We start from the raw sequence: 27,678 nt of genomic DNA, 5'->3' as shown, positions 1-27,678 counted from the left end.
TGCTTATGTGGTGCTGAGGAATCGAACCCAGGGCCTCAGGCATGCAAGGCAAGCACTCTACCACTGAGCCACCTTCCCATCTCCAATTATGAGTAATTTTACAGTTGCTGATTGGAAACAAATTGCTTGGAACATGAAAGATTTCAGTGGGCATTTTAATTTCTGCATATTGGATTAAAGAAATTTTGAGTTTCTAGCAGTTAGGTGCAAAACATTTTTTAGAGAATGTCGGTGAACCAGCATAACAGCCTAGGGAGAGGTCTAGTGGGCTGATTTCCAAATCAAGAGGACTTGGGGCTGTTTGCTCAGCAGAACTGCACGACGCTTACTTTAAATGTTATATTGTTTATACAACCTACCTTTCTACTTTCTACAAAGGATATTTTGAAGTAAGTCTCCCTTCAAGTTTTCTGTCTATTTTCTAGGAAGCTGCATGCATTTACTCCTGCTCATCTTTTTAGAAAGAATCATTCATTACATTCTAATACAGTTTTCACCATAGAACTGGGTAAGTAAAACTTCCATGAGCTGGCTCACACCTGTAATCTTACATACTCAGAAGGCAGAGAGCTGAGGATCACAGTTTGAAACCAGCCCAGGCAGGAAAGTCTGTGAGACATTTCTCTCCAATTAATCACCAAAAGGCCAGAAATGGAGCTGAGGTTCATGTGGTAAACAGCAAAAAAGCTCAGGGACAGCACCCAGGGCACTGAATTCAAGCCCCAAGACTAACACTCACACACACACACACACATGTGCAAGCACACACGCATGCACGTACACAAGAAAAAAAAAAAGAACCTTCCGTACAAGAACCAGAACAAAGTTTCTAGAAAAAGAAAATTTACCAATAATTTTAACTTCGGTTCATCCAGTGGCACTGGTAAAAAGCTAAGTCAATAATACCAAATTTCCAGGGACTGTTGAGAGTCTTAATAGTGCATTTTTCAGAGAATTGAATTTTATGTACGTTCAAGTGTTTTTCTTCCTTTTTGTTTAATCCCTCCACAATCCTAATAAAGTAGGAAAGTGGGGGGGGGGATCACCAAGGAAGACCAAGATGTGGTGATGCATGCCTGTAATAATTCCAACACTTGAGGCAGGGGCAAAATAAGCTCAAATTCAAGCCGAGCCTGAGTTACATAGTGAGATTACCTAAAAAAAAGGGGGGGCTGGTGAGGACATGAGGGAAAAACTGGAGGGAAGGAGTGACATTGTCCAAAAAGAATTGTACTCTTTTATCTGAGTTATGTAACTGTAATCCCTCTGTACATCACTTTTATAATAAAACAATCTTATTTACTTAGCCAGTCCTGAGGCTTGAACTCAGCTCCTGGGCACTGTCCCTGAGATTTTGCTCAAGGCTAGCACTCTACCACTTGAGCCACAGTGCCACTTCTGGCCTTTCCTGTTTTTGTGGTGCTGAGGAATCGAACCCAGGGCTTCATGCATGCTAGGCAAGCACTCTACCACTAAGCCACATTCCCAGTCCAATAAAACAATAAAAAAAAATCAAGCAAAGCATAACCATTCCACAGTTAAATGCTTTCACACACACTGAGCTTGCATCTAAGCCCTTGAACAGGGCTCAAATCTTAGTGTTGGATGCAATCATCCCCACCCAAAGCCTGTCCCAAGCAGACACCTACCACTCGCTTTAGATTCCGAGTAGGAAGGGCCATCATCAAAAGTGAAGATCTGGGACATGCTCTGGCCCAGGTAGGAGGGAGGCCCGTAATATGAATGCATCCGATACTGGGAGCTCATTGCATGGCGGTTCTCCGAGTTTTTCATCTGCAGAAGGAGGAAGAAAGATTGCTGTTAGGGTTTAAATGTGCAATGTGTCCCACAGGCTCATGTGCTGTCTCCAGCTGGTAGCATGATTCGGGGAAGTGCTAGAAGATGGGGTAGATCTAAAAAAAACAATGTACATCACTAGGGATTTCCACTGCTGTCTCTCCCTTCTCCCACTGTCTGTCTGTCTGTCGTGTTTGTCCTACCTGTTCATGATGAGTGAGCTAGCTACTCTGTTCCCCAACCAGCTCCCCATCACAATGTTCAGCATCATCCATGGCCCCCCAAAAACAAGGGAGCCAGCTGACCAAGGGCTGAAATCTCTGAAACCGGGAGCCAAAATAACTCTATTTCACTTTTTTTTTTCTTATTTGTCATAGTGACAGAAGCACTGACTGACACAAAAGCAGTGAAACCCAGGTTGCATTTCACAATTATTGGAGTGTCTGTAAAAATCTGTACAATGCTGAGTTGACAAATCCTAAAGAGAGCAGGGAAGTGGAGAGGAGAGAGTCAGTACTTAGAAGCTACAGTCTGTCATGTGTCACCCAGCTTCTTTAGCTGAAGAATGCTATTGATCCTCTAAAGGTTTCCTCATGCGTAAGGTGGCATCTTAACCTTGGCGACCCTATACTGTTCCTGTAAGAATATATTTAGCCTGGTGCCAGTGGCTCTTACCTATAATCTTATCTACTCAGGAGGCTGAGATCTGAGGATCGCAGTTCAAAACCAGCCTGGGCAGGAAAATCCATGAGACTCTTATCTCTAATAACCTATCAAACCAGAGTTCAAGCCCCAGGACTGGCCAAAAAAAAAAAAAAGCCACTTATGATCAGAACTAAGAAATAATTTTAAAATTATATTTATTTAACCAAATGTTTAGAATGTTACTTGGTAAAGAAAACAGTGCTAACTTAGCAGAATCTGGCAGATAAAGTATGAGGCCTCCTTAATGCTCTCTAGGAGCATTATTTCCCATGACACTCTGGCCTACGTGCCTTTTAAATGTAATGGCATTGCATGGTAGAAAGACCTGAGGTTCCTGGTTTCCCTAATTCTGTGAGACTCTCAAAAACGTGGGCTTGATTCTCCCTAAGCCACTGTGTGCTCTGAGGGGTGGATTCATGCCCCTTGGGAAAGCAAAGCCGATCCCTCACAGGTGACAATTTCCTTTCAAGTGAGGTTTACCTAGGCGAGTTCCTTCTACTCTTTCAAGTGTGTTTTCCAAAATATATACAGTGGCATCTCTTGTGGGCCAGTCACCCTGTTTTCATTTCTAATCATCCTCTAAATCTTTCCTAAGTAAGAGGTCAAGCAAACTGCATGTGGAAAATCGCCGAAGGCAAAGAACGGACTGCCACCCTCCCGACACAGCTCAGGTCAGAGGTCCCATCAGGCAGCCTTGAAATCATTAAGAGAGAGGACAATCAATGGGTGTAGTTGACTACGCAGCAGGCAGTTATCAATTAAGCCAAGGCTTCTCATTGCTCCCTGTAACAGCGCACAAATAACTTGGGGGTCTTTTAAATAGAGCAAGTGGAAGTAAGGATATATAGTAAAGTTAGGTGAAGCTTGCAAATCTGGAATGTTCTCCACCAATCGTGAATCTGCCAGTCCCCAAACCTTGCTCTGGTGACAGGAGCTGAAATCAATGACACCCTTTCTCTCACATTTAGGAGCCTCCTACCAAAGAAGGACCTTCTAGAAGACTCTTTTAACAACTGTTTATAACCATCAACTCTCCAACAGAACAGGAAAAGTGCATACATTCTGTGAATATGTTTTGGGGTTGTTGGTTTTGTTTTTGTGGGTTTTTAGAATTTTTCTACCTATGCATTTCTCTTAGAGCTCCTAAGATTTCTCTTTCTGAGCCCTGATGGCTTCTTGGAAGTGCCACCATGGTAACAACAAACTTCAGCATCTTTCAAGGGAAAAGTCAGTGATACAGTGTACATGGTGAATGCTGGGTTAGCAGGGGGCCGACACAAGCACAGAGGGCCTTTCTGCTCTGGGCATGTCTCTCCTCCCTTAGGATGGACAGTATCTACAAGTCAGCTCTCTATGGAAAATGCTTCTCAGTTTTCCCATGCACAAAGAAACCCACAGGACTTGAGGTGCAGGCTTGGACAAATACCACATTTTTTTTTCTTTCACAGTAAGACAACACAAATCTTAAAAAGAAAAGAAATACATTTGACAAGTGTACACAAAAGACTCCACAGCAGGGATTAGCAAGCTTTTTACCAAAAGGAGTAAAACAGTAAATACTTTAGGGTTGCAAGTCATGGAATCTCTAGGCAGCTGGCAAACAAATGGGCCTGACTTGTGTCCCAATAAAACTTTATTTATAAATACAGATTCTGGTTTCTCAACCTTGATTCCCACTGCAGTAAGGGAAGGAGGGGTACTTATACCCCTAGGAAATAAGATTTAACTTGTCTGGTATATGGCTAGTACTGTGAGTCTTTCCAAAGCTCCCCAAGGAATTCTGATATGCCATGTCTCCACCCACCTGAGATGTCTGAGACCCCAACACCCACCCCATGTTAACTAAAAGTCAAGTCTGAATGTAGAGTGGGTATTATCTGACAAGTGATAGAGTCTGGTTTTTAAACTAAAGTTTACTGGGAAATGAAGACAATTTTGAAGGCTTGCATCATGGAGCCTGAACTTAAGAGCCTGGGCACTGTCCCCAAACTTTTTTTTTTAACCCCCTCAAGGCTAGTACTCTACCACTTGAGCCACAGCTGTATTTCCAGGTTTGGGGTGATTAATGAGAGGTAAGAATGTCATGGACTTTCCTCCCCAGGCTGGCTTCACATCTCAATCCTCCTATCTTAGCCTCCTGAGTAGCTAGGATTATAGGTGTGAGCCACTGGCACCTGGTAAAAACACGCTTACTTTTAGTTTACTCTTATAATTTCTTTCCTGTTATGAGAAACGTCTAAAACAAGGATTACCACAAACTAAGAACTGAATTGTTTGTACCTAATCATTCAATATTCCCCATGAATGCTCAAGATCACTAAACTATCAGCCAAAGAAGAAAGAGATACAAAAGACCAGGAGGGAAAAAAGCCAGGCTCATGCCTGTAATACTAGCTACTCAGGAGGCTAAGATCTGAGGATTACAGTTTGAAGCCAGTCCAGGAAGGAGAGTCCATGAGACTCTTAGCTACAAAAACTATTCAGGAAAAGCTGGAAGTGACGCTGTGGCTCCAGTGGTAGAGAGCTAACCTTGAGCAAAAGAAGCTCAGCAACAGCACTGAGTCCTTGAATTCAAGCTCTAGGACCAGCAAAAAGAAAAAGAGAAAAGAACAGAACAGGACATGATCGGATTCAAGACTATCAATCACTTTAGTGACATCCTAGTCAAATAGTAGTCCAGAAAGAATCTATACACAAAGGCCTGTGAGCTGTCCAATATTTCTGAAAACATAGAATTAAGACAGAATGAGTTTCCCCAGAAAGCCCAAGAAAAGGTACCATTTTGAATCACTTTCTATTCCTGCTAACTTAAAAAAAAATCACAATCCCACTACTTTGGGCTTCAATGAAATGGGTAAATAATGAAGCCTTTGAAACAGTATCTTACTGCAGTAGCTCTCAAGTGAGGGCAGCCCATCTCCTGGGGGACATGTGGCTGTCTGGAGACACTTTTTATTATCACAGCTAGGGGGAGGGGGGGGTGCTTGGCTCCTAATGGTCCAAGCCAAGGAGTCTGGCGTCCTCTCAAAATGCCTTGGATGACCCCTTGCACAACCAAGTTTCCAACAGCTCCACGGTGACAAGGTGGAGAAACGGGGTTTTACACAAACCCAGAGCTCCCTCGACTCAGCACTTTACCTCCAGCTAAAAGAAAACAACAGACAAGGAGGCCCATTCAATTTTTACATTTTTTCCTTTATGCAATGTTATTTTGTTTCTCCTCCTTTTTTTATTCCTTTATGCTAAAAAGAAATAGAGAAAATAAGATCAAAGAGCCCTGGATCCCAATGAATTTTGCTTGCTGCTATTATTAGCAAGTGGGAGCTGGCAGCCAAGAGGCGCAATCTGCTAGGGCTGCTGGCTCACACTTGTAATCCTGCAGGAGGTTGAGATCTGAGAATCATAGTTTGAAACCAGCTTAAGACAAACAAATAAGAGGAAACCTTAGCTCCAATGAACTTGAAAAGGGCTGGAAGTGAGTTCAAGCCCCTAGTATCAGAAAAGAATCAACATATCAGAAAAGGAAAGGTGCAATACATCAAAGCTGGTTTAAGTTGCAAGCCCCAACTTCCCCAAAGGGTAAGAAAGTCTGCGATAACAGGCCAAAACAAATGAAACTATACTGATGGAGCTTTTCAAGAAGAACTCAAGAAAAAGAACAAAATCCATGGTTAAATTCATTAGACTAAAAACTAAAACTGTGGCTGGGTGCTGGTGGCTCATGCCCATAAACCTAACTGTTCACGAGGCTGAGATCTGAGGATCAAAGTTCAGAGCCAGCTCAAGCAACAAAGTCTATAAGACTCCTATTTTTAACTAACCACTAGAAAACCACAAGCGGAACTGTGGCTCAAAGTGGTAGAGTGCTGCCAGGCGCCAGTGGCTCAGGCCTGTAATCCTAGCTACTCAGGAGGCTGAGATCTGAGAATCGCGGTTCAAAGCCAGCCTGGGCAGGAAAGACCGTGAGACTCCTATCTCCAATAAACCACTAGAAAACTGGAAGTGGCGCTGTGGCTCAAGTGGTAGAATGCTCACCTTGAGCTGAAGAGCTGAGGGACAGCGCCCAGGCCCAGAGTTCAAGCCCCATGACCGACAAAAAAAAAGAAAAAAGAAAAAAGAAAACCAGAAGTGGCACTGTGGCTCAAGTGGTAGAGCGCTCACCTTGAGTTGAAGAGCTGAGGAACAGGGCTCAGGCCCAGAGTTCAAGCCCCATGACTGACCTGTCACCCTCTCCCCCAAAAAAAGAGTGCCAGCCTTGAGCAAAAGAGCTCAGGGACAATGCCCAGGCCCTGAGTTAAAGCCCTATGACTGCAACAACAACAACAACAATAACAACCACACACACACACACACACACACACACACACACACACACATACCAGTTAAACAGTCCTAAAATACACCACGGAAAAAATAAAGCAAGTTATCTATAAATACAAAATCAAATCCAACCAAAAGAACATAAAACCAGCTGTTTATCAACTTCTGGAAGTCCTAGAGAATGTGGAACCAGGGCCTACTGTAGCCTAGAATTAACTGGAAGGAACAGATACGCAGAGGATGTAGAGATTACACTTGTATTTAGGGAGGGTCCACTGTGCTTGTCTTTATGGGAAAAAAAATTAGCTGTACATGTTGCATTTAAAAATGCAAATGAATTCTTTCTACTGAGTTGCTCAGTTGTTTTTCACAATAGTGCTCGTCAAGGACAACTTCTCTAACACTGGATTTCCAAAAGCAAAACTGCTATTCTTTATAAGGCCCTGGAATACCTCAGTTATTCTTTTCTACTAATGGTAAATAATACAGCCAAGAACAGTGTACAACTCTATTCTAGCACTTGGGGCCTGACATAGAAGAATCACTTGAGCCATGAGTTGAAAGACCAACATGGACAACACAGCAAGACTCCCCTCTCCAAAATGAAGAAACAAAGGAGAAACAACAAAAGGATGAGGGAAAGAACAGAACAGAAGGAAAGAGAATAAAAAATACTTGAGACTCTATTGCCCTCTGGAATAAGGGCTGTTTCATGGAACTTTGTGCTTCATTTATTTCTGTAACTACATTTTGAATGGCAGCTTCTTAGTCTAATGAAAGACACTGATATATCAATAGGAGAGAAGAAAGCAAAAAAGTACTTCTAGTAAGGAATACTTACTTAGAACAGGCTAAGTGTTACAAAACATCTCCTTTTCCTGGAATCTGAAACCTTGATGCATTTCAAGGGTTTCATAAAAGAGAAGGTTGCAACGTCCTGGGTTTGATCCCCAGTACCAAAGAAAAAAAGGCAACCCCCAAAAAATACAGTTAAAATAAAAAAAACAGAAGACAGGGTGAGGGCTGATCTTGTGAACCTGATCATGATGCACCATCTCCTTGCCTGCCTGATCTTTAACAACCTGTGCAGAATCTTCCATTTGTCTGATTCACAATCTGAAATTCAGACTCCAATTTCTCAACAGAACTCATGCATGGCTAGGCATAAATACAAGTTATTTTACATGAAAATGAACAGGAGCAGCAAGAAACAGCTGGGAGAAAGTGACGTGGAAAAGTATGGATGAATTTCTAGTTAATAATTATCCAGACCTAGCACCCTCCACTCTGGCTCAACCATCAACTCTCTAAAGGTCATTGTTTAGCCTCTCTTCAGATTAGAGGAGCAGGCCAGAGAAGACACTGGTATTGACTATGGGAAAAAGGCAATGGCAAGAAGAAGAAAATGAGCATTTACTGGGAAATAGGAAAACAGTTTTGCTATCTCCCTTAGTCCTCATAATTTAATAAATCATCAACACACAAAGAAAGGGCTCAGAGAGATGCAGTAACTTGGTTCTGATTTAAGGAAGCCTGCTGGAAAAGCTGCTGGTCCTCCTCAAACCACAGTCCTTCTACAGATGCAATCTGATTATAAAGAGCAACTCACTAACACTGGCATTTTGTCAACTCTTCATTTTTTCTTTTTCTGTTTCTGCAGCACGTTAGAACCTTTCTTGGGGGAGGGCAGCCTGGAAATGAGGAAAGATGGACATAGCCACGGTCAGAAACTTTGATTTTTAGGACCAGAAACCAAGAAAAGCTTCTCTATCTGTTCCCACGTTGATAGACAAACTCAATTAACCTTTGCTACTCTGTTCCAACCTACTGTTTTAGACAAAGCTAGTGACCTGGAAACAATACGTTACCATCAAAATCTGCACGGCGATGACATAAGAGAGATATAGCCCCATCAGCAGTATTGGGAAATAAGCCAGTTGGATTAGCTGCTCTAAGAAATATGGATTATATTCATGTCACACATGAGCTGTCAGAAACATTAGGATACTTTTAGCATAAATCAGCAGTGTGTGGAGGGGAATCTTATGAGGACTGAACATGACAGACTGCCAGGAGGGCAAGGTGAGACAGTCAGGGGCCACCTCCAAATAGAAGCATGCGTTCACACTCTTTCACACCTTCCCTGAAATGTTTAAAGGCTCCAATGCAGGCCGACGGTGACCCAACTCAAGGTGGCATCTCACTCCAAGACCAGCATGGAAGGGATGCACCTCCATGCCATTCAACTGACACAGAATGATGGAAAATAGACTACCTCAGAACACATAGAAGTATGTGCATGTACGTGTGTGTGTGTGTGTGTGTGTGTGTGTTCAGAAACAGGCCAGAATTTCTAGGTCTCACTCAAGAAGCCTGTCTGGTCTCTGCAGTAGGTAAAGTCCAGCCCCTACTGTAGCCCCTCCGCACCAGCTAAGGCTAAGGGATTGCATCTCCCTAAAGCCTAGCTTCCCTAATAAGGTTGTGTCAGAGGTCAAGATGGAATGAATAGGAGGTATGAGGCCCAGCACTCTGAGGCTGCTTACCTGTTTGCCCTGTCTAATCCTCTCATGAGTAGTTATACCCAAAGACCCTCCCCTGAGTTTGCTACCAAATGACTCGAACAACAACAGCCAAAAGCAAGAACAAAACGCCCCATTCCACATAAATTATCTGAAGTATCAGCAATATTTGATACTTGAACGAAAAGTCAGTTCTCTGAAATTGTTCTACTCTTCCAATTTTAAGACACTGAAAAGCCAACAAGGTCCAACATTGTCATTGACACACATGACACACACACACACACACACATACACGTAACAGGGTAAGGTGGGGGAAAGTTTCTTCCATTTTCTAGTTTTACATAAATACTCGAGACACACAGTTAGGATGTCTGTCTTCCTTCTAGTTTTAGCTGAAAAATGAGACTGCCAAAAAGAATGCTTGTGAGAAGGAATGTGATAAGGAAAAAATAAAATAAAAAGCTGAGCATGGTGGCACATGCCTATAATCCCAACTATGTGGAAGTAACCAAAACCACAAGACTGAAATATTACTGAAGGAAAAAGAGCTGTGGTCTGACTCAAGTGCTAGATAAGATACCTGCTTAGCAATCATGAGGCCCTGAGTTCACATGTCAGTAATGCCAAAGGATAAAATAAAATTTTAACCTTTTTTTGGCCAGTCCTGGAACTTGAACTCAGGGCCTGGGCACTCTCCCTGAGCCTCTCTGTGCTCAAGGCTAGCATTCTACCACTTGAGCCACAGTGCCACTTTCAGCCTTTCTGTTTATGTGGTACTAAGGAATCAAACCCAGGCCTTGATGCATGCTAGGCAAGCACTCTACCCCTAAGCCACGTTCCCAGTCCAAAATAAAATTTTAAAATAACACCTTTTGCTTCATGGTACTGGCCCATACCCATAATCCAAGCTACTCAGAAGGCTGAGATCTTCAGGATGGTGGTTCAAAGCCAGCCCAGGCAGGAAAAGTGTATAAGGCTCTTAACCACCAAAAAGCGGGAGGTAGAGCGATGGTTCACATGGTAGTGCTAGCCTTGAGCAAAAAGTAATTAAATAAATAAAATATCAGGGTTAACACTGGGGTCCTGAGTTCAAGCCTCAGGACCAGCACCAAAAAAATAAAAATTAAAAACAAAAGAACACTTTTGTACCTGATTTTCTGGGGGGGGGTGGTCAGTTATGGGGCTTGAACTCTGGGTCTGGGCACGTCCCTCAGCTCTTCAGCTCAAGGTTAGTGCTCTACCACTTGAACCACAGCACCACTTCCAGCTTTTTCTGCTTATGTGGTGCTGAGGAATCGAACCCAGGTTCTCATACATGCAAGGCAAGCACTCTACCACTGAGCCACCTTCCTAGCCCCTGTACCTGATTTTAAATCGCCTTTGACTAACCCCCCCTCCAGGATGTTCATCTGAAGGGTGCCACCCCTGTCCCCACAAGACCTAGACTATACACTAAGGAGGGATTGCTGGCTCAACCTGTTCCAAGTGCAGGAAATAAAGAGGTACATGCTCCACAGAGAATTTTAAGATAATAAAACTCATTCCAAGTCAGTGTGCTTTTCACTGTCACCAGGTACTGACAATCCTCAACAACAGGGGTCATAAATACACAGCCTCACCCTGCCTGTCTGCACAGAACCCATCTTTCCACAAGTCATCGTACCTCGCCCCAGGAAACCTCCACATCTTGATAACAACAGGCAGAAAAGTATTGTGTCTGAGGTCTCCTTCCTCAGTGTTTCCACTGCACCAGGTCTGGAACAGGCCTCAGCAAGAATGATCCGTGAACAAAGAAATAAGGAGTTTCTCCTACATGCTTTGTCATATGCTAGATATTAAACACACACACACACACATACACACACAAATTGTTCTTTTCTTTTCCTCTTGTACTTCCAATATGGTATTAAAAAGACATGACAAACATGTCTCTTATGCATTCCATTGATTTGGGCCTTTATTCAAATAAGGAACTCTTAACTAAATAAATGTGGACTTCCAAGGAATCTGAGAATAGCTCTTTCTAAAATGTCCCTCATTTATGTATATATATACACACACACACACATATGTATCATATTCACGTCTACTTAGCAAGGAAAAAGAAGCAAGAGAAAAGGGCAAATGTAAATAGATACAAGTTTGGCCACCATCCCAACCAGATCAAATCTAAAAGCTTTCAAACATGGTGATCTAATTATCTAATTTTCAAGCACATTACAGAATTCCCAAAAGGCTGTTATTATTTCCTAACCCGTAACAACCTGGTAGTAGACGTTAATAGACTTCATTCCAACTCTAATTCAATGACACAGTAGTCTCTGGAGTACAGCAGCCTTTCATGAGGCTTTCCAAGTTAGTCCAGATCAAGCTGAACTCATGGAAGAACAGAAATAATCTGTAGGACCACCTGGGAATCTCGGACAAATGCAAAGATGCTCCAGAAGATCTGGTCCATGTCCATCTCCCAGGATGCTCCTGGACTACCTCAGGTAGGCCAAGGAAGCATTCCTTAGGATGTCCAAGGCCTGGTTTCTGCTCTGTTCTTGAGTCAGACTTGCCTGCTCCCAAGTGTCTCAGACTTCCAGAGTTCAACTTCGTTCTGGAATCCATCTGTGTTTAACTAAGTTACTCTGTAAAAATGTCTTCCTCTCATACTGCTGTAGCTATTGATATTCTTCTGTATCTGAAATGCCTGTCACTCTGTCCCCTGGTTTGGATTCCACATAAAGCCACAGACAGACATTTTTGCTTAACCCTTGTTATCTGAATCATACACTAAGAACATACGTTGGAAATGCACTCAGCCGGGCATTGGTGGCTCAGGTCAGTAATCCTAGCAATTCAGAAGGCTGAAATCTGAGGATCATGGTTCAAAGCCAGCCCAGGTAAGAAAGTTCATGAGGCTCTTATCTCCAATTAACCACCAGAAAACCAGAAGTGGAGCTGTGGTTCAAAGTAGTTGAGCACTAGCCTTGAGCAAAGGAGCTCAGGGACATGGCTCAGGCCCTGAGTTCAAGCCCCATGACTGACCAAACAACAACTATATTCAAAAGGGAGAATGTCAGGATTTCTGCTTCTATGAAATGACTATCTATGTAGAAATTCTAAAATAAACTATAAAGTTATTGCAATTACTAAGTTTATAAGAGATGAGGGAGAACAAAAAGGAAGGGGTGACATTGACCAAGAAACATTGTACTCATAACCTGACTTAGGCAACTGTAACCCCTTCTACAACTACTTAGTAAGAACTACTTAAAATAAAGTTTTAACTCCTTAAAACAAAAATTTAACTACTTAAAACAGAAAGTACTGCAAAAAAGGTGACTAGATATAAAATAAATGCACATGATAGCATTAGAAAAGGTATAAAAGGAATCCTTCAAGCATCCACAGAAATGTATGCTTCTGTATTTTCCCTTTAAGAAACAAAATTTGAGGACTGGAGGTATGATTCAAGAGGATCTCCAGGAAGCCAAAACCCTGGGTTCAATCCTCAGTACTGGCAAAAAAATCTTAAAAACAAAAAGTGTTTAAAAATAAAAACAAATTATGGCAGACATACTACTGGGTGCAAACCTGTAATCCTAGTGACTTTGGAAGCAGAGATGAGGAGGGGATTGTGGTTTGAAGCCAACCTGAGTAAGAAAGACATTCTTCAGACTCCATTGAGCCAATAGCTGAGCTCCGTTGGACACTGTGGTAGATGCCTGTTAGCTCCAGGGTCAAAGGGCACAAGGCCAGGATAACAGCCCAGACTGGCTTGGGTATAAAGTGAGACCTTACCTCAAAAATAACCAATGCAAGACTGGAGGCATGGTTCAAGTGCCTCAGAAGAATGAAAAAGCCAAGATAAAAAGAGCAAGGTCTTGGGGGTTGGGAAGGTGGCTCAGTGGTAGAGCGCTTGCCTTGCATGCATAAGGCCCTGGGTTTGATTCCTCAGCACCACATAAGCAAAAAGAAAAAAGCTGGAAGTGGCGCTGTAGCTCAAGTGGTAGAGCACTAGTCTTGAGCTGAAGAGCTGAGGGACAGCGCCCAGGCCCAGAGTTCAGGGCCCCCCCCCGCCTCAAACCATGATACACACACACACACACACACACACACACTCACACACACACACACGCAAAAAAAGGACTGGAAGTGTGGCTCAAGAGGTAAAGCACTTGCTTGGTGAACGCAAGGTGTGGTGTTCACTCCCCAGTAACAAAACAGCAACAAAAAATTCCATCTATTAGCCTAAGAAAAATATCGTGTCTATTTTCATCCCCTCTTCTTGAGCAAATGCTCTAAAAAAATTTTAAATTGGATTTGTCCTTATAAATGCATATGACTGCTTAAAAATACTGTCAGTTTATCTTTGTGGAGGAAAAGGCCAGTCAATTCCTGTCTAATAACCAGTTTTGCTGTAGAAATGTGAGTCCTGGTTAGTTTTCTTGCCGGTGATGACATAAGGTTATGAGACAGACAGACAGCTTCATAAACTGTCACAGGACTGTAGAATGAGCACCTGGTAAACACCTCTCCCAAACATACCTTCTATCTATATGTCTGCCTGAGTGTGTGTGTGTATGTGCGCGCGCGCGTGCGTGTTTGTACACACATGCACACATATAAGTTAGTACTGGGACTTGAACTCAGGACCTCACCCTCTCACTCAAGTTTTTCCACTCCTGGATAGCACTATCATTTGAACCACACCTTCATTTCCAGCTTTTAGCTGATTATTTGGTGATAAAGAACCTCCCATTTGGATTTGTCTCTTGTCCTCCTGAATAGCTAGTATTAAAACAAAGGCACTTGACACCCAGCTCAATTTTTTAAATGATAGAATATTTGCACACTGCACAAAGTGGCACATGCCTGCAACCTCAGCATGTGGGAAGCAGAGACAGGAAGACTGAGTTTGAGTTCTGCCTTAACTACATAGTAAGATCCTATCCCCCCATACACAGCCCATACTATCTGGGCCAGGTCTTGCCCTTTGGCCCTCTAGCAGGCTAAAGGTGCTGGAGTGCCATTACAGAAACACCCATCAGGGGTGCCTTTTCTTAGATGCTGGAATCTGGTCTCCTTCTGTCTGTATCTTAGTTCAAACACATGGTTATTACATAGGCAATTTCCACCTCCTCTCCACCTTTTCTACCTTTCCTAAAATTTTAATTTCATGGCCAAATAATAAGTGTACATGTTTCTAAAGCACCATGAGATGGTTCCACTTTATGCATCTCAGGGGTAATGATCAAATCAGGATAATTGGACAAATATCCATCAGGTCAAACGTTTGGATCTTTTTTGTTTTTGAGGATACACACACATCCTCTCCTTTAACTATTCTGAAACATAACAATAAATTATTGCTAAAGACAAGCACCCTATTGTGTTTTAATTATAAGTTTCTGTTCTATTCAGGGATCCATCCTACTTGCTTGATACATGTCTATTTAATAAATGAATGCATTCCAGTGAGGTACGTAATTAGCAATAAGCAACCATATCATGGAAGATGTCAGACTGAGACCTAAATGACTACCAGGAGGAATGAAATCACCCAGGCTGCCATCTGACCACGCCTACCTGTGGCTAGAATGTGGTAGCACAAACTGCAAGGAAGCAATCAAGAAGGCGCCCGCCCTAGGCCTGAAGGAAATCTCAGGCCCAGCTGGGAGCCCTCCCATATTTATTTCTGCTCACTTCCTATGCACCTCTCCCTTGTCAACCTGGTACAACATGTTTATTTAAGAGATAATGTTGCTGTGGAGGAGTGCACAGAGCAATAAACAGCTTTTGCAGGCAATTAAATGCAGAAGCGAAATTGAGCTGCTGGTCAGCGGAACCAGCCATTCATCCTGAGTTTGTTCCAGTGTCACAAATGTTATTCCTGTTTCACAACAGGACAGAAATCTATGATTGGGCCACAAATCTCTGCAGGCCTGGGGATAGAGCAGAAGCGATTCAAGCAGCTCTCGGCTTCCAAGTCAGTCACAAGAACACGCTCAGCAATTGTAAGAGGCTGTCCCAAGAGACTGCTTTCTCCTTTCTTTTTAAATAGGTTTTGCACTTAGTAGGTATTATGCAGCTTGCTGGATTTTTTTTTTTTTGGGTCCGGTCATGGGGCCTGAACTCTGGGCCTGGGTGCTGTCCCTCAGCTCTTCAGCTCAAGGCTAGCGCTCTACCACTTGAGCCACAGCGCCACTTCCGGCTTTTTTTTTTTTTGCTTATGTGGTGTTGAGGAATCGAACCCAGGGCCTCATGCATGCAAGGCAAGCGCTCTACCACTGGGCCACCTTCCCAGCCCAGCTTGCTGGATTTTTATAAGGAAATTTACAGTAGTCTCGACTCTACAGAAATTCCCATGGAGTCATTATATGAATAATCGAATGTCTATCTGTAAGAAGTGTAGCTTAAAAAAAAAAGATCATTTCTACTAGTTGGCATTGTCTAGGAACCAGAAAGTGGAGCTTTGGGTTGAGAAACACAGGGCACACAGTGGTACTCAATGTTGCAAGGAAAGGCAGACAAAGTACACAAAGAAGACTCCATCTAGTCAAGAGTTATGAAGCAAGTTGGGTCTCAGAAATAGGCTCAAGTTAATACAAAAGATGTGGCTTCTGCTTCTAACTCTAGGCTAAGCCTAGATGTAGCCAAGGGCACCAGGCAGCAAAACAGGACAGGCATGCACAGGTAAGTTGAGGAAAACCTCCCAAAGGGAACAGAAAAACAAGGCAGCAGCCATGGGAGTAACCCATCCATCCACCCTCTCCTGAGTAGCTGTCACCAAGAGGGACAAGTCACTACCCAAAGAGCAGAGTAAAGGACTTCCCAGAAACAAAGCAAGGTGCGGGGCACTTCATCTTCCACTCTCATGCTTCTCTGCTAAGCTACAATGATCATTCTGGTTACAAAGGAATCTGAATCCATTCCTATCCTTTCAACATTAGCTAAAAGTACCTAACATCTGTAGGTTTATATGACTTCATAACAAAATACTTTTTATGACACACACACACATGCCCACACACACACATACACACACACATACTTTTTTCTTTTTTGGTCAATCGTGGGGCTTGAACTCTGGGCCTGGGCCCTGTCCCTCAGCTCTTCAGCTCAAGGCTAGTGCTCTACTACTTGAGCCACAGCGCCACTTCTGGCTTTTTCTGCTTATGTGGTGCTGAGCAATCAAACCCAGGGCCCCATGCGTGCAAGGCAAGCGCTCTACCACTGAGCCACCTTCCCAGCCTGACACACGTATTTTAATGAACACATTTGGTACCATTCGTATAAGCTTTATCTATCCTTTACAATTTCTATATCCTAAATGAGTCAAAAATGTTTCCTCCAAAGATAAAGAAATCATTCCACGGGTACTCATATGTGGTCCATTTTCATATCATAGTTTGTTGGGGGTTTTGTTTGTTTTCTTGTGCCAGCATTAGAGTTTTGCTAAAATCAGGGCCTGAACACAACGCCCCTAGTTTTTGCTCAATGCTAGGATTCTACTACTTGAGCCAGAGCTCTACTTCTAGTTTTTTTTTGGCGGTTAATTGGAGACAAGGATCTCATAGACATTCCTGCCCAGGCTAGTGTCCAACCTTGATTTCAGCCTCTTGAGTAGCTAGGATTACCTTCCGTCTCAACAGCCACCAGCACCGGACTTGCACGGTCTTTTAAAAATGCATGAAGTATGAAAGACCGACCTCAATTTATAGCAAAAAAAAAAAAGAATACAATCACATCGGCCCCACGAAAGATGACCTAATTGCTTCCCTTACCATTCTCCATGCAAACACACGCATTCTAACATTTTCCCTTCCCAGGGTACGAATTCATCAGGAAGAGTAGTGCTGCTCAGAAAACTGAGCCTAGTTTTTCCTAAGGGCTCAAGCTACTTGCACACCTAACTCTGGCTGACAGGGAATTTATGCAAAATGCCAGTGTGAGCAATTAAAAATCAAAAGTGAACCCAAACAGATGCATATTTCCTCTCAGGGTCCCCACAATCAACCTATGGGGTTAAATGGCTTTATTAGCAGAGGGGAAGACTCTTTGCACGACTTACATACTATGCCTACACATGTGTACACGCATGCCTCACTGAGCGTGGGTCTTTACGTGCATGTGTGTGAGTGTTTCACATATCCGGTTAAGTCTTCTTGATAGTCTCCTACCTGCCACTGGTTTCCTGTCTGACCAGGCACGTAAGGTGTTGGAAGGCTCCGAAGGCTGTTCTTCACGGGGGACCCCCCAAGGGAATTTCCCACATCCCCAGAAGAGGACTCAGCAGACAGGGCCATGGAGTACTGCGGGTAGTTGTACAGATTGTTGTAGTAGGGAAACAGAGATGGCTGGTAAAAGCTGCTGTAGTAGGTGGAGTCTGAAACCAGGTCAGGTGTGTTCTCCACGTGCCCTCTGCTGGTGACAGCAGGAATGTCCTGGATGACCATGCGTCCCTCTAAAAAGGAAGAGAAGAAGGGGGGGGGGGAGAGAGGACATAGCTTTAATGTAGAGGTCCATACAATTTAAACTCTGAGTGCTGATGATGAATGCACCCCCTGCTTTCTTCTCAATATATGCAGAGCAAAGTACCTGGAAGGTTCCAAGGCTGGTACCATTACAGGGTATAGCTGAAAGACCCTTGCTGGATATGTGGGAGTGGGGTGGGTGAACTTTTACTCAGGGCTGGGACTCTGTCTCTGAACTTCTTTTGCTCAAAGCTAATGATCTACGAACTTGAGCCCCACAGCTTCACTTCCAGTATTTTTGATAGTTCAGTGGAGATAAAGAGTCTCACACACTTTCCTGCTTAGGCTGGCTTCAAACTCAGATCTCAGATCTTAGCCTCCTGAGTAGCTAGGTTTAAGGTGTGAACCACAGGCATCGTTTGGCTGGCTGAGTTTTGTTTTTGTTTTTGGGTTTTTTGTTTGTTTGTGTTTTACTGAGATTACCAACTAGTTTCAGAGGTAGATCTAATTATATACAGTTTGACAGTCTAACTTCAACCTAGACATTCCTACCCTTATGTCAAGATACTAAAGACCAAACCCAGTTAAACTGCATTCTTACCATAAAAGTCACTGCAGTTCACTTTAAATAAAGGAAATAAATGCCCCGACACCCTAAGTCTGGCACCCTCAAAGATGGGCCAGAAAGTAGAAGATAGAGGCTAGGAGGTTAAACACACATTATTTCCTTCACAGTTAACACTGTATCCTTTAAAGTCTGAACTATGGTGTAGACGGGGAGGCAGACTTGTAGGTCAGTCCAGTGAAGCATTCTGACAATATGAGTGCTTTTGTATAGAACTTTTTCACATAAATGGGAAACGAACCAATCTGTCCCGAAGAATTCAAACTGCCAAACCCTGACACACAGGCTTTAAACTGCTTATTGTCAAAGTCAAAGACTGAATGAAAACTGTGCACTGGAGGAGACTGAATGAAAGCCCGGCACTGGTAGTTCATGCTTATAATCCAAGCTACTCAAGAGGCTGAGACCTGAGGATAGCAGTCCAGAGCTAACCCAGGCAGGAAAGTCCATGATACTCTTATCTCCAATTAGCCACCAAAAAAAAGAACTGGGACTGGAGTTGTGGCTCAAGTGGCAGAATGCTAGCCTTGAGCAAGAGAAACTCAAGGGTGGTGCTCAGGTCCTGAGTTCAAGCCTTAGGGCCACCACGAACTAACAACACACAAAAGATTGAATGAACTCATAAGCCATCCTTCTAGCTAAGAGACCTAAAGAGGGCTTCAAGGTATCCTGCCTTTCCCCAAAAACACACACTCAGGAAACACATGATCTAAGATAGGATCACAATCACAGCACCATCCCACATCCCCAGAATGCCCAGAAACAGGAAGAGGAAATCAGAGAAAGGAAAGATGTCCTGAAGCCTAAAAACGAAAAGCTGGGTCTGATCTGCACCTTATAAATGGAGTAATGGAATTGGGTGGAGGGGATGTAACTCAGTAGGAGAGCTTCATGGGTTGGAGGCAGACAAGGCAAACCCTGATCCAGTTTTCAAGATCTCTGAGATGTAACAAGCATGTTCCGAGGATCCCTGGACAAGGAGGTTACCCAGAAAGCTGTGCAGTGGGAGATCTGCCTAATGGAATTCTCAACACAAGTAAAAGAGGAGCCACTGGGAGTAGCAAGGCCCACTCGTGAGTCACAGAAATAGTTTGGGGAGAGACTGCAAATGTCGGGGAGCCTGGTCTCCAGGAACATGTCAAGCATGAGACCCAACAGACCTGGAAGAATGAAGAAACAGGGGAAGATGGAGAGCAGGATCCTTGGAGCAGAGAAAAGAGGTAGGGGGTGTAACCTAGACAAAGGAAGGCCCAGGATGGAGGGTGTGAGGAGTAAGGACACCTGTGATCTTGGGAGACACAGAGACCAGAAGCTGGCATTCAGGTATCACCCAGCCATGGCCGAGATGGAAAGAAGAGAGCAGAAGCAGCAATCATACAGAAGGGAAACACAGTACCACATAGGCCAAGGTTGACATGGCTCACAGAGAGGGCAGCCTGCTCATGATCAAGCAAACGCAAGCCAGACATTGATGGTTCACGCCTGTGACCCTAGCTACTTAGGAGGCCGAGATTTGAGGATCATGGTTCCTAGCCAGCCCGGGTAGGAAAGTCTATGAGACTCTTATCTCCAATTAAGCATCAAAAGGACTAGTGCACATGCACAAACACACACACACAATCAGACTGGAAAGGATTGGCAGATGAGTAGGTCTGTGGGACCTGGTATTTTAGTACCATGGGAGCAGCAGAAGCCAGTTAACAAGGGAGCCTGGAGACAGCAAAGAGGAAACATGCACGAAGGAAATGGCCAGCTCCCATCATGCCTCAGTTCATCAAGGAACAGAATGACAACTGTAATAACTCTGAAGGTAACAAGGAAACAGCCTCCATAAATTGCATGGTAAACCTCACATAAAATGCTAGGGCAGGTCAAAGCGACCATCTGCTTTGCTACAATCATCTGCCTGTAATTAGTTAATTACTAATTACTTCTCTACTTTCCCTTATTTTATTTCATCTTTCAAGTTATAGTATGTTTGAATGATAAACTGACACATCCATGTTGGAACAGCAGAGTTCCACATCAGTGTCTGAATAATATAACCATATGCTCTTTGCAAGTATACCTATAAAAAATTTTTTTAAGTCAGTCATGGGGTTTGAACCCAGGGCCTGGACACTGTCTCTGAGCTCTCTGCTTAAGGCTAGTGCTCTACCACTTTGAGCCACATGGCTACTTTTGGGTTTCTGATAGTTAATTGAAGATAAATCTCTCACAGACCTTCCTGTCTGGGCTGGCTTCAAACTGCAACCCTCAGATCTCAGGCTCATAAATAGCCCAGATTACAGGCATGAGCCACGGGCACCCAGCATACCTACAAATTTTATAGCCATAACATGGTTAAGCATCTTAAAAATGATATGCATATATATATGTGTGTGTGTATATATATATATATATTTATTTATATATATATATAGAGAGAGAGAGAGAGAGAGAGAGAAGGGGAGAGAGAAGGGAGAGAGGGGGGGTCTGGTACAGGGGCATCAAATCAGGGTCAGGGCACTATCCCTTAGCTTTATCCCTCAAGGCTGACACTTTTGTATGGGCTTAGCTTCCCAGGCTGGCTTTGAACCATGATCCTTAGATTCTCAGCCTTCTGAGTAGCTAAGATTACAGGCTTGAGGCACTAGAGCTCAACTAGTGAGATTTTTTTTTTTTTTTTGAGCGCTGTCTATACACCACCAACTGTTGGGTTTTTTGTTTTGTTGGTCAGTCATGGGGCCTGAACTCTGGGCCTGGGCCCTCTTCCTCAGCTCTTCAGCTCAAGGCTAGTGCTCTACCACTTGAGCCACAGTGCCAATTCTGGCTTTTTCTGTTATGTGGTGCTGAGGAATCGAACCCAGGGCCTCATGCATGCAAGGCAAGCACTCTACCACTGAGCCACCTACCCAGTCCCTCTTGGATATTTTTTAGTTTTAGTTTTTACTAGATCTAGGGATAGAACCCTGGGCCTTACCACATGCTAATCAGGTAACTCTTTAATCCTAAACCACATCCTCAGTTCAATGCTACATTTCAAAGTTCCAAATTAAAACTCACGGTCAATGTTAAAGGCAGCTCTTTGCCTCCCGACTTTATATATGAGTACCTGGTACACGAAACTCTCCCCTGGTGTGGGATGCAGTGGTTTAGCAGTATAGTCCATATTCAGCACCATTACCATCTCCCAGGGACTTAAAGAAATGCAAACTCTTGAGATCCACCAGACACGCTGAAGGCAGGCTACCACCTGGGCTTTGAAGAATGTTCGTGTGATGCATTCAAAGTTTGAGATCTGACAGTCTCTAAAGACTCAAAGCAACTGTTCCATACCTTATCTCTAAAAAGATGTGACTTGCAGTCCTAACGAGAATGCACAAACAAGTGCACAAACGAATTCTATTATAGAGAAGCGAATCACTATGGAACTCAGGTCATAAGCCATCCATGCTGTGGACTGTTACTGGATGATCCTCATTTTCCTAGAACACATCCATTTTCTTATTCAGTTTGTTGCTGCATTTGTGCTGTGTTACTTTTTTCTTCTGTGCCAGTACTGGGGCTTGAATTCAGGGCCTGAGCACTGTTCCTGAGCTTTTTTGCTCAAGGCTAGTACTTTACTTCCATTTCTGGCTTTTTGCTGATTAACTGGAGATGAAGAGTCTCAAGGACTTTTCTGGCTTTGAACCTTGATCCTCAGATTTCAGTCTCCTGAGTAGCTAGGATTACAGGTATGAGTCAGGTATCCAGCTTCGTGGTTTTTGTTTGTTTTTAACTCAGGGCCTCATGCTTGCTAGGCAGGTACTGTATCTGGGATAACAGGTGTGTAGCACTGTGCCCAGCTATCAGGTGAAATGGAATCTCTCAAACATTCATGCCTGGACTGGCTTTCAGCCTGAATCCCCTGTTCCATACTTCCCAAGTAGCTAGAGTACAGGCTTGAGACCTCACACTTGCTTTTTCTCTTCTTTTGTTCTGAGAAAAACTTCATCCATCTAGTGAAGCACTTCTTCTCCTTAACACATATTCATTAAGTATCCAATATTTGCCAGGCATTTGTCTATTCTTCAAAAGCCTTTTGGATTCTAGAGAAATAGCTTATCAAAACATGTAATTCTAGCTACACAGGGAGTTGAGATCTAAGAATCAAGATTTGGAGCCAGCCCAAGCAGACAAATCCATGAGACTTTTATCTCCTATTAAGCATCAAAACCCAGATGTGGAGGTATGGTTTAAATGGTAGAGAGCTGGCTCTTAGGGGGAAAAAAAAAAGCTGAGCAAGAGCTCAGTAAGGTAACATCAGAAAAAATTATACATATATATATATATATATATATATTATTCTTGGCCCTAAATTGTATCTTTACATTTATATTTAATCCATGCATTAATCACACAATACCTATGTACAGGAATTTGTCTTAGATGTTTCTCAAAGGCACAAAGAAGTGTTAAATACTTCATTCATAATTTTCAGCCTAGACGAGAAAACCTCCAAAGTACAACCATCTAAGTACTGCAATCACAGGATAGACAGATGCCACAGTGGCATCAACAAGGCTACAATCTGGGATGGAGGTGACACAGAGATAGGAGGAAAATAGAAGAGAATAACATCAATACTGTCACACAAGGAGGGAAAGAAGACAGCTCTAAGGACAGGGACCAGCCTGGCTAGAGAGCCAAGTGCACACGAAGGAACACAGGGAGTGAGAATGGAATGTTCGCGGGGTCTGAGTGTGATGGACCTTCGGAGTGCCTGTGTGTGATGTTCTGTGAATTCCCTTCAAGATCATCCTGTTGTTCTGGAAAAGTCTGAAAGGTCCCTCTCACCCTTGCTCGATGCTCTGTCATCACGAGATATTCTCTGGCCTGAGAAGGAACACAGAGATCCCGCCCACAATGAATGGGTAAGAACTTCGAAAGATAAGGCCTCTACCAACCTCTGTTCCAACACAGATCAGGGCAAAAGTCCCCAAAAGGTAAAAAGGACTCATTTCCTCCAACAACCAGGGGTATCATACAAGTTAGCAAGTCAGGCTAAGTACCCCCAAATTAATTGGTAAGAATTTTGAAAATAAGATTTCCAACTCATAAGAACTAAAACACAAAGCTTTATTATGTACACATGTACAATCATTTTTAAAGGTGGTTTTACACATAGAAATAATAGGCTACTCCTAACTGTACACATTCTGAAATACAGAAGAAAAAGTGACAAGAAGAATTGACAGTTCTGTAAACCTGGGCTGGACATACCGTCAATAATACTTCTCAGGACACCTTTGGTCTGACTTTGGTCTCCAAGGCTCATGTATACCACGAAAGGGATCTTTAATATCAGAGTTAATTCGCTGGGTACTGCTGGCTCACATTTATAATCCTAGCTACTCAAGGAGGTCAAGATTTGAGGATCACAGCAGAAAGTCAGCTGTAGAAAAAAAAAGTCCCTGAGACTTTTATCTCTAACCAGAAAAAAACAAAAAACAGAAGTGGAAGTATGGCTCAAATGGCACCAGCCTTGAGCAAAAAAGCTAAGAGAGAATGCATATGTACATGCGTACACACACACACACATGCACACACACACACTCACACACCAGAGCCAATTCAACTAAGTACAGACCACAAATCTCTTAATGGAAAGCAAGTATTTTAATTAATTTTAATTTGCTGAAAATTCCTAAGCTAGATCTCCCTCTATAGCCTTCTAGAATAAAACCTGGCCAAGACTTCCTATTGATGATATTAACTAAGAGACAAATCAGCATTGTCCCTAAGAGAATATGGGAATGTGATAGCTTTCTTGACCAGTGAGCGCTTACAGAATCATCAGCCCTATACAGAAGTGCGAAGTATGCTGAGTCTCATGTAGTTCAAGCTGGCCTTGAATTTTCAATACTCCTAATCTTTACTTCCTCTAGGCTAGGCATACACGACCATGCTCAAATTTGAGGCTTTAAGTGTTGCAATGACTGTTACACATTCCTAACTTGACTAGTATGTTTTCCTAATTGGTGATATGTAAGCTAAATGGGACTGGATTCAACAGCTAAGGAAGAGAGCAGGTCCTATATAAGAATACAACTGGAAAAATTACCCACAGAACAGCACAGAACTAGTCTCCTCTGCAGACAGGAAGACCCTCTCTTCTTCCTGCACGGTTGTCCGTCCTGCTTTGTGCACATTCTTTCAGAACCGGGCTTCACATCCTTTCTGCTACTTTTTTTTTCCTTCACTAACACATACAGCGTGAAATATGATTCACTTCTTGCTGAGAGATCGATACCCACACATGATAAACACCTTTATTGATCTTCCTGGTCTCTAGACCTGTGGCATATTAATAGTAGTTAACCAGTAATTCATTTTAAGGTTGGTGAAGACTTTCCCCTCTTCTCCAATGTCATGATTCCCAGAGTTGTTGCACGTTGCATCTTTTGTGCTCAAACTTAGAATTCATATTCCTTTCAGTGAGAAAACCAAACACTAGTTTCCCACATGAAATACAAAAGATCACAAATGAGTCAGGAGCCAATAGCTCACACCTATAATCCTAGCTACTCAGAAGAAGGAGATCCAGAGGATCAAAGTTAGAAGCCAGCCTAGGCAGGGAAGTTTGGGAACTCCATCTCCAATGAACCAGCAAAAAGCTGAGTTGGAGCTCGATGCCAGAGACTCACACCTGTAATCCTACCTACTCAGCAGGATGAGATCTAAGAACTGTGATTCAAAGCCAGCCTGGACAGGAAGTTCTGTGAGACTCTTATCTCCAATTAACCACAAAAAGACAGAAATGGGGCTGGGAAGGTGGCTCACTGGTAGAGTGCTCGCCTTGCACACATGGGGTCATGGGTTCGATTCTTCAACACCACATAAGCAGAAAAAGCCCTAAGTGGTGCTGTGGCTCAAGTGGTAGAGCGCTAGCCTTGAGCTGAAGAGCTGAGGGAAAGTGCCCAGGCCCAGAGTTCAGGCCCCACAACCAACAACAACAAAAAAAGACAGAAATGGAGCTGTGACTCAAGTGGTAGGTAGAGTGCTAGCCTTGAGCACAAAAACTTAGGGACAGCAGCCAGCCCCAGAGTTCAAGCCTCAGGCCCAACAAAGTAAAGAAAAAGCTGAATTAGAGACCTGGCTCAAATGTTATAGTGCTAGCTAAGCAAGCAAGCTGAGTGAGAACACAAGACCCTGGGCTTAAACCTCATATGAGGGAAAAAAAAAAAAGATCACTAATGAAACAAAGATTTACTATTACAAACTGTAGAATTCCAACTTAGAATGACTTCACATAAATCATTGATAGATGTCTTATATTTGTCTTTGCAACCCCGTACTTTCATGGAGCTTTTCCTAGAAAGTTTTGGAGTTTAATTGCCAATCTAGCCAAATCGTTTACCAGAAAATCTGAGACCTCCATGTTAATCCATCCTCAACCAATATGTTGGAGGGAAACATAGATGTTCCCCGACTTCCTTATTTGTTTACTGAAGACAAATATTACTGAAGAAAAACAATCTCATGTATTTAAGGAAAGCATTTCCTAGAATCTGGAGGATGGTACTGGGCTGGATGCTAGCTCCTTACTGGGCAATGATTAGCCAACCACCGGCCTTCTTTGTGGAGCAATCTGGTAGTCCAGACTTAGCAGCTTCTGGAAAGTCCACCCACTGATCAACAATCAACCAAGTAAGCCATGGTACTGCCTCAGGACTCTTCCACCACAAGAAGGGGGCATGGAGACTAGCCACCCCAGGAACAAGACTCCTTCTCCAAGCAAAGATCAGCACCACCACCAACTGTGGTGGTTCCAAGATAGCTCAGAGCTGGTACAAAAGTACTCCAGAAATGATCTCTGCCACCCAGCCTACCACCCAGGCCACACAGCTGAGCTCAATAGTATGAACGGCCCAATGGCCAGGCCACAGCCCAGACTCTCACCCCCGGGGGCCTTGATGACACCAGAACCAAACACACCTCCAGGTGACTCTTGGAGTGGTAGTTGACGACCTTCCAGTTACAAGCCAGGCACTAGTAGCTCACACCTGTAGTCCTAGCTACTCAGAAGGCTGAGTTCTGAGGGTATGGTTCAAAGCCAGCCCAGGCAAGAAAGTCCATGAGACTCTCATCTCCAAGTAACTACCAGAGAAGCTGGAAGTAGAGCTGTGGCTTACGTGGTAGAGTGATAGCCTTGAGCACAAAAGTTCAAGGAGAGCACCTTGGCCCTGAGTTCGAGTCCCAGGACAGGCACCAAGGGTCTGGGTGGGGGGGAAGCCTACAGAATGGCTAGGCAGCAGGCAGCAGAGCCTCAGGCTGGGTGTCCTGGCTGACTGACTAGAGAGATATTATCTCATGTCATGTGGAGGTAATGACACCCCTTGGGGGCTGTAAGAGAGTCCATGTCTAGCATTTAGGCTCCAACATGTGGCAGGCACTCAGTGAACGTAAGCTATTCTGCTGTCTCCACAGAAGCCCAGTGATAACACTGCTTTAAAATAAGAGAAGCACCAAAAATGTGCAGTCAAAGACCTCCTTGCTATTCAGGGCATCACGGGAGGGCGGGGCTGCACCTGGCAGGGCTTCTCCAATGAACGCCACTGAACTGGGAAAAGAGGACAAGCCAGCCCCTGGCCTTCCCTGAGGTCAGACAGCAGCCTTGAGTGCAGTCGGTGGAATCACTCCCTAAAGCCATAATCAGGAAACGGGGACAGCGTGTTTCTCCCACGAGGCGATCAAGACAGGGCTATTTTAAACGTCAAATGCAAACTTGGTGCCAGGAAAACTACAAGCACTCACTGTTGTTGTTTTCAACCCCTGGAAACCATGGCAAATTCAAGTCCTTTCAAAATGCAGGACAGATCCTTTCTCCCCCTTTCCAGTCCCAGCCCACCCATTCTTCAGTACTGCTCCAGGGAAACCTCGCTACCACAGCACTTCTCTTAAGACTTAGGGGCCTAGTGGTTCATACCTGTAATCCTAGTAACTCAGGAGGCTGAGATCTGAGATCCCAGTTCAAAGCTAGCCCAAGCAGGAAAGTCCATGAGTCTCTTGTGTCCAAGTAATCACCAAAAAACTGAAAGTGGAGCCATGGTTCAAGGGGTAGAATGTTAGTCTAGGACAAAAAAGCTAAGGGAAAGCTGGACATAGGTGGCTCATGCCTGTAATAATAGCTACTCAGGAAGCTGAGATCTGAGGATCGTGGTTCAAAGCCAGCCTGGCAGGAAAGTCTGTGAGGCTTATCTCCAATAAACCACTCAGAAGA

General features: G+C 43.6%; 1 protein-coding gene across 1 annotated transcript in view; it reads right to left on the bottom strand.

The window, feature by feature from the left end:
* Dmrt1 (doublesex and mab-3 related transcription factor 1) overlaps positions 1-27,678 on the bottom strand; it is a gene marked incomplete at its 5' end in the record, with an annotated part of 98,818 nt that overhangs the window by 48,000 nt on the left and 23,140 nt on the right. The window contains 2 exons of the mRNA XM_013018407.1: positions 1,650-1,794; positions 17,516-17,799. Coding sequence (XP_012873861.1) covers positions 1,650-1,794; positions 17,516-17,799 — 429 coding nt within the window. The remainder of the gene's footprint in view (positions 1-1,649; positions 1,795-17,515; positions 17,800-27,678) is intronic.

This window comes from Dipodomys ordii, unplaced genomic scaffold, assembly GCF_000151885.1.
Source record: "Dipodomys ordii isolate 6190 unplaced genomic scaffold, Dord_2.0 Scaffold40, whole genome shotgun sequence".
Classification (NCBI taxonomy): domain Eukaryota; kingdom Metazoa; phylum Chordata; class Mammalia; order Rodentia; family Heteromyidae; genus Dipodomys; species Dipodomys ordii.
This window is presented reverse-complemented; position numbering and strand designations above follow the sequence as displayed.